The sequence below is a fragment of the Pieris rapae genome, chromosome 24 (genome assembly GCF_905147795.1).
Source record: "Pieris rapae chromosome 24, ilPieRapa1.1, whole genome shotgun sequence".
Lineage (NCBI taxonomy): Eukaryota > Metazoa > Arthropoda > Insecta > Lepidoptera > Pieridae > Pieris > Pieris rapae.
In genome coordinates, this window is record NC_059532.1 from 3,537,598 (window position 1) to 3,551,072 (window position 13,475).

The window sequence follows — 13,475 nt, forward strand, 5'->3', positions numbered from 1 at the left end:
TAGACAGATATAGACACAATAAAATAAGTGAAAAAGTGTCTAGTAATCGTTAATCTGAAATATATTTGATACCGCGGCTTATAAATGAACTACCTAGTCAGTTATTAGAAAGCCTAACGTTAACCTACAGACAAAGCAAGATGAAGAATTATTTATATATACATTAATCTCGCTTCTGACAAGTCTGTTACATTAATACAAACCACAGTGGTTATAATATTCCATGATTTAAATTAAATTATACTGTAATAAAGAAATTCCTCATTTAGTTTAAATAGTATTGATAAAATGTAAATCAACATACATTATAATCGATCGCACAAATTTAAATGCCTAAATAAAGAATGGGAAACTATTCTGCGGGTCGAGGCAATATAATAAAATAGTGGGTAGAAATGTATACCTGTCAGCTTCGTTCTTGAGGTGGGCGTGCTTCTCTCTGATGGCATTCAAATCAGCTCTTAAAGCCTTCAGCTGATGCAATTGCTTGAGGAGTTGAAGAGTGGCCTCTTTCTCAGCCACCCATGCCAACGTTTCCTCTGCTGATCTGTCGAATTCGTGGACTTGACGAGCTCCAGCTAACGCCTGAAAAAACGCAATTGCTTCATTGTGTTACCATTATATATACTGACAAAAATAATAAACACGATATTTATCTAGTTTTTCGTTGTCAGGTAATGTTTGTATAAATGTTTTGTGTGTGTAATTCCAAAACTGGACCGATTTTGATGTTTTTTAACGTATTTACGTAGAGAAGTCCTAAATACTAGTGTGAAGAATAAATTACACTCTTATCAAACTTGTGCCACTTTGTTCCAAATAAATAAATTATTATTAATAGAGACCTTAACTAATATTATTCGGCACTAGGTAAATTCTTTCAGGTAAATTTGGACTAAATTTCTTATTAGTCTCAAGTTCGTAATTATTAATGATGTCTTATTGGGACAAGAGCAAATAGTTTTAGATTTACAATTAAAAGATATTTGGTATTGACGTCTACAGGACAATGTGTGTCGGGACCGCTAGTATTATATTCATATTTTAAATATGTTATCACTTAATTTCACTTAAAACTAAATTACCTCTTGCCTGGCAACAGCCAGTTCCTTAAGATCATCCCACAATCCACGAATATCTTCCATCTTCTGTTTCACTCTGTCTGCTTCTGGCGTGTTCTCTTCTAGAAGAGCGGTACCCCCTTCGCATACAGCTTCTATGCGACCTTCACTAGCTGTAAGTAAATGAGCCAATAGTTATCGGGAAGTGAGTATAGCTGCCCGCGACTTCGTTCGTCTTTCGACTCTAGTATATAAAAACAGAATATCTGTTCAGAAGTTTTTATGAATAACTAGCTATCGAGTCCGGCTTTCCACGTGTAATTGCGACCATGAGAAAACATTCTAGAATCTCTTGCTAAAATTCAGTGTAAATTTACACTCCGATTTTTGATTCCGTAGAATTCTGACAGCTATCATTTTTTGACATGTCAGAGATGGTAAACTTTTTTGGCCGGGCACATTTTTCAATTCCAATACGAGTCTGAACATCTGACTTAATTTTAAACCTTTTTTATAACTCGGAATTAGTTGGCAGTGATGGCTAAAGAATAAAATAAAGCAATTAGATTATTATTAATTCGATATTGTTCCTGACATTGAAATATTTGTTATTTTAGCGTTAGGTCATTTGAGTAAGTAAATATTTAGATTTACCTTTTTGTAAGTAAAACATTAAAAATACAAAGCATTTTATTTTTTATTGCCCGCAAATGGGTTCAATTTGTCCCTTTTCTGTGAAAAACTTATGAATTGTCAGAATTCTACGGAATGAAAAATCAGTACAAAGTTTATGGCGAACTGACAGATGGAGATGAAATGGAGGATTTGCTTTTACATAATATAAAAGTCTTTGGCTGCCCCTTTATAGGCATTATCATGGTTTAATTTTTTTTCTCTACAACTTAAGCATCTGTTATCGTTAAGGCTGCGTTCATAAGAAACGTTTTCTCTCCTACTGACTGACGAAAAAGAAATTCATTTTTCGGGTTATTATGACAGAACGTGGTGCTATATTGGTAAAAATAGCAAAATCAGTTGAGTAGATCCAGAGATTACCTTCTTCCAACATCAAAACCTACCTCTCTCATACTTGTAACTGTCTGTTTCGATAAAGCATCATTTAACACCATTACTTACCATGCAGTTGCTGCAAGAAGTTGTCGAAAGCCTGCTGCAAGGTGTCCACATGTTCTACATCCAGACCGTACTCTTCACTAGCAGCGACAGTCATCTGCTCACTGATCCATTCCTGAACTTCTTCGCATTCTTGGACGAACCTGGGTAATTCGTTTTTAATTAATTGTATGCAGTATTGACCTGGCTTTGAAGTTTCCCATTTCCTGAATGGAGAAAAAACCTAAAACTTATTTGGAGAAAGCAATTATCGATATAGAAATCGTCTTGCAAATCCATATTTACTGATCAGATACTTGTATATAAATAAAAATGAGCATAATGTTATTTTCAAAAGTCCTTTTGTAAAGTTTTGAAATTTATGAAGAACTAGAAAACTTTGTATAAGAAAAATGTAACATCAAAATTCTATTTGATATAGTTAGGGGCAAATTAAAAATGCTACTAATAATAAACTAATAAATGAAGAGTAATATAAAGTAGGTCCAAATACGTCCACAGCGCAGTATGGCAAAAACTTCAAATTTTCCATAAAAACCTACTTGAAGTATTTAAGACTCTGCTGTAATCTTTGCTGACGTTTCGCGGAGAGAAGTTTCAGCTCTTCGCAAAGCTCCTTAACATCCTCCATCTTCTTTTTTACGACGTCGTCTTCGTTCATACGTTCCTGGAAATAATTGATTTAAAAAAAATCCTGCGACTCAGTTCTGCATCAGTGAGGCATGAAAAGCAGCAGTGTTTATTCATTAAGAAATTTTAAAAATCAAGAAGAGAGGCATCCCCTTGTCGACTGGATAGAGACACGCGTCATTGGTTTTATTGATTAATTTTGTGTCTAATAAAGTTATTTCTTTCTTTCTTTCTCTTTCTGGTGAAACCTCGATACTGTTAATCTCCATAAAATTAAAGTTTATGCACTGGAAGCATCCTATATCATTTTCTTACACTGCAAATCTTATAAACTCATATGTTTGTCTCTTTTTACTGTCGCTTTTTCGTTTCATCGACTTTAAAACTTTAATATTTTTTATTTTTTATCAAAATTAAAGAATGATTTTAAACTTAAACATTAACATTTAAAATTGAGATAAGACATTAATTTAAAAAATAGTTTAATTTATTATTATTAATTATATAAAACAATCATAGTAGTTTTTATATAATTATTCATAAAAATTAAATATTAAATCGATAGAATATTTAAAAATTCAAATTACATTCACAAAAAAACTAGCAGTGTTTTTATTGCTAGTTTTTTATTTACCCATATTATATAAACAGATAAGAACAAAACTTAAATAGCAAAAATATTATTAGATCAATGAGCCTCTTATTATACAAGCTATCTCTTCTTAATTCTTATATTATTAAAAGACAAAAGATGAAGAAATGCGTAAATAAATATGAAAATAATAAATAAAAACCTGTGCCGCCTTTTCCAACCGCGTCACAGAGGGAAGAAAAGCTGTCAACTCTCTCTGCTGAGCTTCCAATCTTCTCACTAGTCCCAGGACTGACTCTTCATCTCTTCCCGTATCTCCTCCCGACAGCGCAGTCTTTCTTTCCACCAGCCACGCTTCGGTTTCCCACATTTCAGACAATAACTGAAAAGGTATTCAAAATCATTTTTCATACTTCGAGTCTTTACATTAGTTACTTTCAAACGACGCAATGTCAATTGTAGATCAATACATAGACATAACATTTATTACTAACGAAACACAAAATAATAAATAATAATAAACAAATAAACTATGGAAAGAAAAAACATTTTAAGTGTGTGATGTGTGTGCGTTGTGTTTGTAACTGGTTCAGCATTATGCTGTGGAGAAGACGTGTTCCACAGCGCTGGTCATTCTGCCAGAGACCACAAAAGCTATATATTATCAAATAAAAGGATTACTAAATACATTATATTGCATGATCACCCATAGGGAAGTACACTCGTTATAGAAGTTTTAAAAAAGGTTTAGTAGTCTGTGTGAAGGGAGCCGACGTGGCAGTTTTGTGTAATAATATACTTCCTACATGTAATAACAATAATGCTGATGAAGATGATATTGATGATAATGATAATAATAATGTTAATAATAACACGTAAATTTCATTTATTTACAACACTATTTCTTTTTATCATATAATAAGTGACAAGTATGTTTATGTTTTTTTTAATGAGAAAACATTTCTTAAAACTTATATCAAGATAATTACCGTCGAACTATAATGACGTAACAGGAATATCAACATAATAAGCAGCGACCTCAATTCCACCATGGTTTTCTTTCATGGCAGACTATCATAGTAAACATATGTATTGCTTATATAGACAATTTTACCTGTAAAGACAGCACCCTATCCTTCAGACTGGCAGAACGTAACGCCGCTGCTTCTAGGAGCGTTTTCAAAGCGTTTTTAAGGTCTCTCGAGCGTGTTTCTAGAGCGTTACCCGCAAAATGTCCGCGTCGAGCTAACGATGACGCGCGACTGCAGACTGCGTTAACTGTAGACTCGCTGCAAAATATATAAATTATATTAAACCAGTGGTGGTACAACACTTAGACTTAAAGAGTCGGGCCCCAGATTTCTGTATCTGTTCTCTTCTATTGTTTAATAGGTAACTGATCTTCTGTGTCCGACACACACAGACTTGTGTGTGTTCACGATGTTTCCTATCATATTAAATGTGACAGAAAGCCCATTGGTTCACAATCGAATTTTTATAATTAATAGTTGAGAGGCCTTGAAGATTACTTGATTTTTTAAAGCATTAGTAACCTCATATGTAGTGCCAATCCCAGTGCGGAACTTATTGTGTACGCTTATGCGTACGTCACAGAAATAGACGTATACGTAACTAGCAGTGTACGTGTATGAAATTAAGTTTCGCTTTAGTTTATTGTATGCGATCTTCTGTCTGATGGACGAGTGCTGTAAGTGAATATTAGAGCACTAAATTGAATTCGTTATCATAAACATATATGAAAAATACCATACCGGGCAATAATTTCAGCCTCCAAAGCCGAATGTTTCTTCAATAACGCTTGGGCTTCTGGTAGAGTCGCTCCAGCTTCTTCCGATCGCACAGCGCCTTCGCGTTCCCTCAACCTGAATAACAAAGAAATCAATTGAAGAGTTGGAAACAAAGATTTTTTACGCACGAACCTAATAATTTAATTTTTCCAATCTAATTATAAAAAAACACTAAAAAGATTTTTAAAACACATGATAGTTGGTCTGGTTCAACCGTTTTGAGTTTTACATTAGGCATTCAATGCCTAGCCGTTTAACTAACGGCCTGAAAGATGTTAAGCCAGTTGATTCAAGAAATATAACTATAGTTACGTTTTTTCAAATATTGACAACCACAAAATTATATTAGCATAACTACACTTACCAGTGTAATTCTTCATCAGCATCTCTTTCCCATCGGTGTAGTAACGCAGCATCCTCAAGATTATCCCGACGAATCTGCATCGGCTCTTGTAATTGACGGTAGCTGCAAAAATTAAAAAAAGAGGGTAGTTGCAGACTTTACAGTAACCATGTCTTCTAATCTGACCAACAATATTTTTTACGTACGTAGCGTACGTACGATTTTTATTAAAAACATTATATGTTTATAAATACAGTCCTAATTATAATTTTTGAAGTTAAATTGACTCTATTATCAGTACTAACTTGGCCAATACGATAGTTGTGTAAATTAATAATTTTTCATCGTTTTATATGTTATCATATCGATCGTTCTAGACAGTATTAAGCGCGAACGCCCTGAATTATCAATTTAATTAACTTTAAATATCTTTATTCATATAGGAAAATACTTATGAACGTAAAAAGAAATTAAATTAATTGTAAATTTACATTTACAACCAGTTCGCAAGTCAAGGGCGTAGAGCGGGTAAGAAGAACCGGCATAATTTACTTTTAACGAGGGCTTTGAATTTATTTAGTGATAATTCTCTAATTTCGCTTGGGAGTTTGTTGTAAAGACGAATACAATTTCCATGATTGGTTTATCTTTTGGAGCCTGGTCGTCTGTAAAATTTTCCTCACCGTTTGACAGCCTGCTCAGTCTTCTCCAATATCTCATCTGACATAAAATGTCCTGTGTCAGCTAGATGCGTAGCGGTGTCGGCAAGTTGTGTCGCAACTTCTGCCTTGCTGGCAACACCTTGCTCCAAGCGGGTGTGCTTTTTGAGGAGGGCACAGACAGACGATAGGTCTTTGCCTATAAGAGAAGTTGCATTATATATTAATATTAGTCTTGTTCAGAATATTTAAAATTGTCTCTGCACAGAGACACCATTTGACATTATTAGATTAATTTAGACGAATTTAAATCTAACCTAATTTACTGAATAGATTTTAACATTAATGTCATGAAGATACTCTGTTCTTGTGTACTATTTTTACATGTTCAAATGTCTAGCGCTATGGATTCAGGGAAAGAAGAAAAGACGTGTGTGTACGTACTGTAGTGTATTTCTTTGACGTAACAAAATCTTTTTCCTCATTCTAGGTTTATAGGAAAAAACGATACTAACAATAGAAAAAAATATACATTACATATACATATGTACACAGAACATAAAAATCATTCAAAAAGGATTTTTAAATCTATCCTAGTTTACGAATCAGGATTTTAACATAAGAGTTACACTACTTACAGTCTCTTGTAAAGAAGACTCTGTTCTTGTGTTCTACTTTTTTATTCAATGAAAACTATACTAACGTGCACTATCACAAATTCACTAGTTCAAATAGTTTTGTCATTTCTAATCGTCTTACTAGACCCGTAGTGTCAAAGAGTTGAATTTAGAAGATAGGTTCAAAAAGCCTTTATTAGAAAATGTTTCCTTACCATGATCCTCACTCAGCAATTGGGTCTCAATGTCATCCAGCCAAATGACGAAGTCGTCCAGGCCCCGAAGGAACACCCTGGCTTGGTACGCCTCTTGCAATCTGTCACGTCGTAGTTTCGCAGCGTGCTATATTAAAAAAAATAAAAAAATACAACTAACAAATTTGCCTAGAGAGTAAAAAGTGAATCTTCTTTAAGCCCTTCTTAAGTTTTTACAGAACGTCACAAAGATGTGCAGCGTTTTTGTCGAAGAAAAGGGAAAGGGCGATTGAGAGAGTGAGAAAGGGAGATCGAGTAAAAATAAATGCATGCATATTGGTTGATGTATGTGTTTTGTAGTTACATATGAGAACTTTAGATTGCAACTCTGTCGCTTAACGTATTACGATTTTTATTTATTTATAGTACCTGGATGACCGATGGTTTTGGACCTGGATTTTTTTTTATAAGTTGTGTTTTTTGGAAATTATGTTTAAGTACGAATAACATACTAATAAAATGATGAAATATGAACGTAATTATCAAATAAAGATAATTGTATTCATAATTAAGTTTTTATTTGACTGACATCTTTAAACGAGCAATTCTATGTTTAACTTGATAAAACACCAATGTCATTTTCTAGAAATGATTCCTAGCTAGATCGATTTATCGCCCCCGAAACCCCCTGTATAATAAATTTCATGAAAATCGTTGGAGCCGATTCCGAGATTCCAATTATATATATATACAAGAATTGCTCGTTTAAAGATATAAGATATCATACAGTGTATTAAGTATAAACAGTATGAATATAGATATACAAATACATGAAGTGATCATATACTTGTACATGATCATCTATTGGGGCTTTTACCTTAGTAATAATTAATTTAAAAAGAAGTTTCACTTCATGTGTACTTTGTACGCAAGCACTTTTTTTATAGAATAGCGGGCAAATGGGTAGGGAGCTCCCTTGATGTTAAGTGATACCACACACTGAATGACAGAGGGTGCGCGACTACGTAACTTTTTTTTAGGACTTTAGAATTCGTACGCTATTTTCTTTTCCTAAGTCAAATTGTTTTGGAAATACTTCAGCGGGCACCTGGTTCCACATAGTGTGGTACCAGGCAGACTGCCTTAAAAACAGTTGTGGAACGGACGTCCAGGTGATACAGGTAGAATTAGACTTTTAGTGTCTGAAAAATTTGTATATACTTCCACCTGTAAATGCTAAAAATGATTTTGTTCGTCCTTACATCGTTCCAATGCTAAAATATATAAAACCTGAATATACCTGTAACTCTCTCCACAGGTTTTCCAGATCTTCAACGTGTCTTGCAATCTCCTGTGATGCGTAGTGTTCTGCTTCTGTGATGCAAATTAAATAAACATTTATTTAATAAACATTCGGCCCAATTTCTGATGCAGGCTGAGAGATTGTGAGATAAAGTAGAGAGGCACTTTTGATACAAATATTTGTTGCACTCGAAGTTGGAAATCTTCGCTGGGTCGAATTGAGTGTTTTAATGATATATCGGGAACCCTACATGAAAAATTCTTTCTACATTAGAAAACTACGGCAGATCTGTGACATAGGCATATAGAATATTTAAAAAAAGATTGTGTTAGGTATATACCTGGTTATATAATTACGATATTATAACTCAAAGTGCGACCAATAAAAATCCTTTTAGGCACATAAAATACTGATGAAAACAGTATTTACAATTTTCTTAACATACAAAGTAATAAAAAAATAATTAAAAAGAAAATCAAAACAAATTTAAACAGTTGTGTGTTTTAAACCCTGTAGCAGTGAACTATTAAAGCTGCCAGCTGTAAACGCTGTATTGTATTTATTATATTAAATATAATACTGTGTATATTATTTAATATGATTATTATTGTAGCCTATTTCCATAATAAATAATAATATTAAGTATGTCACATGATTACTTTTTACATAAAATGTACATTCATTAAAAATACTATTAATAATCCAATCATAATTAATAATTACAATGTATATAAATTTTTAATGATAAGTAAATTAAAAAGAATCTAAGTATACTTTTTTATTTACGAATTACATATTATATACTTTATTATATTTTATTTTTCTCGAAATTATCGTATTGGCAATCTGTAAGGTATGTATTTCTGTAATAAATAAAAAAATCTAAAGCAATGCGAATAGCGTGCGTATACGTTGCTACGTATACGGTTACGTGCATTTAGATAAAGTAGTTTAAGATTTAAAAATTCAATTCGCGTTTTACGACGTTTATAGCTCTTAAATAATAAACTTGTGCTAAACATCTTGTAATCTCACCAATAAGTTTCTCGCCTGCAGCAGCTACATCATCAATGCGTCGTTTGTTCGCAGCCAATTCGGACTCAAACGCCGACTGTTTCTCCATTTTTGACTGAAGGTTCGATAATTCCCTACAAATATACAAAGGTACGAGTCATTTTTAGTCAGGATATTGATTTATTTCAAGAGCAGTATTGGTGAACGAAGACATCGTGAGGAACCGGCCTCATACTCAAGAAGTCAAAAGTATGTGCACGTAAGATTGATCACCTACTTGCATATTAGAATTGATTCAGACATCTGAGGCCTAGATGTAAAAAATCAGAGGTTCATGCACGTTCTGATGTACTGTACCTATAATTGTGATCATTCGCGATCTGCATCTTCAGTTCAATCCATTCCCGTTCGTGAGTCAGATCCCGGAGGAATTGGTGGAGTTGTTTCGATTGTTCCAATTTCTTGCCTCGAATGACACATGTTTCCTAAAAGAATATTAATTTTAATGTGTGTATGTATGTACTAAGAGCAGTGTTGGTCTGTGGCTTCAGCGTGCGACTCTCATACCTGAGGTCGAAGGTTCGATTCTTTCTATGTGCGCATGTAACCTTTGCTCGAACGGTGAAAGGAAATCATCGCGAGGACCGACATGTCTTAGACCCAAAAAGTCGACGACGTGTGTCAGGCACTGGAGACTGATCACCTACTAGCCTATTAGATTTAAAAAATGATCATGAAACAGATTCAGAAATCTGAGGCCAAGACCTAAAGAGGTTGTAGTGCCACTGAATATTATTATGTCCTATGAGTATGACATTTATATGTCAAACGTTACAAATGTTACTTCATGACTGACAATATTAAGTCACTCATAATAACACGGGAAATGAAGCCTTAGCTCAGAACCTCAGGAGGCCTAAAACCTTAAAGATTTGACGAGACCAATAAGACTTTCTTGTTTTTTTTTATGTATCCTATATCAGTTTAGTTTATTTTTATTTCTTTTTGTTTCTGTTAAGTATTTCTTTTCCTTCTTATTGTATTTGTAATATGTATTTTTGCACTTCTTGCCTACCTTATGTAATATACTCACAGTGGTTATCTGGAAGAAATCGCTCTAATCGCTTTTCGTTAAATTATGTTTAATATATTTTTTTACCTTTTATGCGATGCAACGAAGTGTTAATAAATAAATAATGATAAATAAATAAGATGCATGTAAGTAACCTTTAGTTTATTAGCTCTCGCCCGAATAGCCTTGATCCGGGTCTCAATATATGGCGAATCCTGATGCTGCTTCTCTAAAAGACTGCTACCGAACTTCCCCAGTTCGTCCACACGACCGATTTGAGATTCCAGCAGTTTTGCGAATTCTGTATGCTTCCGGATTAATGTCTCCACCGCTGGAAAAATAATTTATTTATTTATTAATTTAAAAAAATAATATAAATGTCAGGGTATACATTAAGGTAAAGTTCTCATCGATTCAGTTGACCGTTGATTATTAGGGTTCCTTTTTTTTGAAGTGAAACTTCTTTACGCACGCTTGACTTGGGGAGTAAGCTGGTGAACGCGTAAGCGTTACGAAAAGTGTGATCGGGCAAGGCGAACGGAAGTTGAGTGGGGGATATAAGCAAGAGACAGCAGTGCGCGCTCATTTTCTCTCTCTTTCTCTTATAGCTAGTAAATGAAATATATTTCAGTCAGTAGTTCGTTTGCGAGTTTACTAGCGTTACGCGAACGGTGATTCTTTGGTTATTTTTTTTAGTTATTCTATTTAGTTTTGAATTATTTTATGAATTAATATTTTGTTCATGAATATGAATTAATACATTCAATATTCTACTTTTAAGTGAATAAAACTGTAAATTAATTTACGAGTTCATGTTTTGTGAATTTTCGGATAAATTATAACAAATTATTATTAGAAAGAAGAAAGAAAGAAAGAAGTTTTACTTCAGTCGTGTGGTCATAAACACACTATTTTTTTATAGAACAGGGGGCAAACGGGCAGGAGGCTCACCTGATGTTAAGTGATACCGCCGCCCATGGACACTCTCAATGCCAGAAGGCTCGCGAGTGCGTTGCCTTTGGTTAATAATTGAAATTTCTCGTATTACTTTTAAAAACCATCATTAAATTTAATTCGATTTGTTTTGTTATTATTTATGTGTTTCGTAACTACAAATCATTCATCAGCAGTTCTGATTCAATATTCTGTGGAGCACTGAGGTGATGAAAAGAGAGGTTGGACCGAGTTGGGTATAGGAGATTGTTTTTTAAAGATCGGTGCCTTGAACCCACAGCTCGTAGATATTTGAGATGTTCATTGGTGATTTTTAAAGAGAACAAAATAAAGCACACTCCATACATTACACATTCACACACACTCAACTAATAATTTAAATATCTATGAAAACTAAGCACTAACTAAAATTTGTCATTGTTTCTTCTCGATTTTGGAAGTGTGCTATTTTTGTAAAATATTAATGTTATGTTATGTACTTTAGAATATAACTTATAATCAAAAAAAATATATAATGGTGTACTTTAGTAAATAAATAATAAAATAGATTAAGATATTGATTTGATAATAAAATACACATGAATTATGAATACGATATGTATTAAAAGTGTATCTTTAAAATTCTTTAGGCTGATGAACTCACCATCTAAGTTTTCTCCCAGGTCATCATTATTCAGGAATGCTTCTTTAGCAGCCAGCCAATCTTCCACCTGTCTTGCTTGCTCATTCAAGAGCTGTAACTCGTGTGCCTGTTACCAGATTTTTCAAGTTATATTACTGTAGTTTAAAATATATATAAGTAATAATTTCTCAAATACATGATTAGTTTTGGTACTTTTGCACCTGTATCAATTATGTTCGAACGAAATAACTTTGTGAAATTCGTGTTCCTAGTTTGAATTGTTAGAAAAAACCGGTTTTATGATTACACCGCGATATCCTATTGCACGGTCCATAATCCAGATGCAGACATCTCATCCGCGGATATAGTTAAATTACTTAACTGATTACTCAACTCACAACCTGGTGGCAAGAGAAAACCCGGTTAACCGAAGCTGCGGTGGTGGTATGGAGTTGTCAAGGACTTCGAAGCAATAGGGGTTCGCAAAAGACGCGGGAAGAACTGGATAGTAGATTTAGATAGAAGTGTTTTTTGTAGTTTAACCCAGAAACGCACACCGAACAATACAGAGTGTATATGAACACACACTCATTCACACACTCATACATATATGTCACACTAAGGGAGCGTTCAAGTATTACGTAACGAATTTTGTGTTTAAACTTTACGATTCGGTTAGGGAATGAATTTCGCGTTATTGTTAATATAAATTCGATTTTCCGATACTTTACACCACATTAGTGGCACATTTTAGATTTAATAGTCTAGTTTAGTATTTGATAGTCACTGGTGGTGGTAAAGAGAAGATAAATAAGTTGATGTTTTCAGTTTGAAGAAGAGGTATTTTTCCCCAAATGTAAATATTACGTTATTGATATTTTTGAAAGGTTTACCAGAAATAGATGTTCCATTTGACATTAAGTAATTAATAATAATAGAAATAAAAAAATATTTTTCCTCCATCAGCAGGAGGCATGGTGAAATAGGAGCACGCACTTACATTCTCGTATCTTTGTATTTATCACACATGTAACTAACCACAGTAAATAAAAATATACCTGTGTCAAATAATTCTTCCTTTGCAGCCAGGCCTGATCGAGGGTGGATGACAGCTTCTCTACTCTTTTCACTTTCTCCGGTTCCTTCGCCTGATCGGCCTCTTTTTGAAGGGAACTGATGACTTTTTGACGTCCATCGATTTCCGCCTGCAAAAAATAATATACAAAGTTATCGAAGCATTCATTGATTATATAATCTGTTAAACGGAAAATATTTAATATAATATATATATATATTTATAATGGGAAAAGGGATACTCTTCTTTAATAAAATCCCAGATTTAAATTTTATCTCTGCCTTTTAATAAATTTAAGAAATGTATTAAAGAAAAGCTGTGTAAAAAGGCTTATTATAAAGTTAACAATTATCTAGTTGATAAAAGGGCCTGGGATTAGTGCTAGACAGGCTACTTC

General features: G+C 33.5%; 1 protein-coding gene across 7 annotated transcripts in view; it reads right to left on the reverse strand.

The window, feature by feature from the left end:
• The window catches only part of LOC111004088 (spectrin beta chain, non-erythrocytic 1), a 98,637-nt gene that overhangs the window by 12,645 nt on the left and 72,517 nt on the right, over nucleotides 1-13,475 (reverse strand). For all 7 annotated transcript variants that reach the window (XM_045633838.1, XM_045633839.1, XM_045633833.1 and 4 more), the window contains 16 exons: nucleotides 13,062-13,208; nucleotides 12,025-12,130; nucleotides 10,583-10,758; nucleotides 9,713-9,840; nucleotides 9,377-9,489; nucleotides 8,339-8,412; nucleotides 7,060-7,186; nucleotides 6,252-6,426; nucleotides 5,590-5,691; nucleotides 5,190-5,300; nucleotides 4,532-4,706; nucleotides 3,620-3,799; nucleotides 2,738-2,862; nucleotides 2,199-2,338; nucleotides 1,086-1,234; nucleotides 404-585 (listed from right to left, as the gene is read on the reverse strand). In XM_045633838.1, the coding sequence (XP_045489794.1) occupies nucleotides 404-585; nucleotides 1,086-1,234; nucleotides 2,199-2,338; nucleotides 2,738-2,862; nucleotides 3,620-3,799; nucleotides 4,532-4,706; nucleotides 5,190-5,300; nucleotides 5,590-5,691; nucleotides 6,252-6,426; nucleotides 7,060-7,186; nucleotides 8,339-8,412; nucleotides 9,377-9,489; nucleotides 9,713-9,840; nucleotides 10,583-10,758; nucleotides 12,025-12,130; nucleotides 13,062-13,208 (2,210 nt within the window). The remainder of the gene's footprint in view (nucleotides 1-403; nucleotides 586-1,085; nucleotides 1,235-2,198; nucleotides 2,339-2,737; nucleotides 2,863-3,619; nucleotides 3,800-4,531; nucleotides 4,707-5,189; nucleotides 5,301-5,589; nucleotides 5,692-6,251; nucleotides 6,427-7,059; nucleotides 7,187-8,338; nucleotides 8,413-9,376; nucleotides 9,490-9,712; nucleotides 9,841-10,582; nucleotides 10,759-12,024; nucleotides 12,131-13,061; nucleotides 13,209-13,475) is intronic.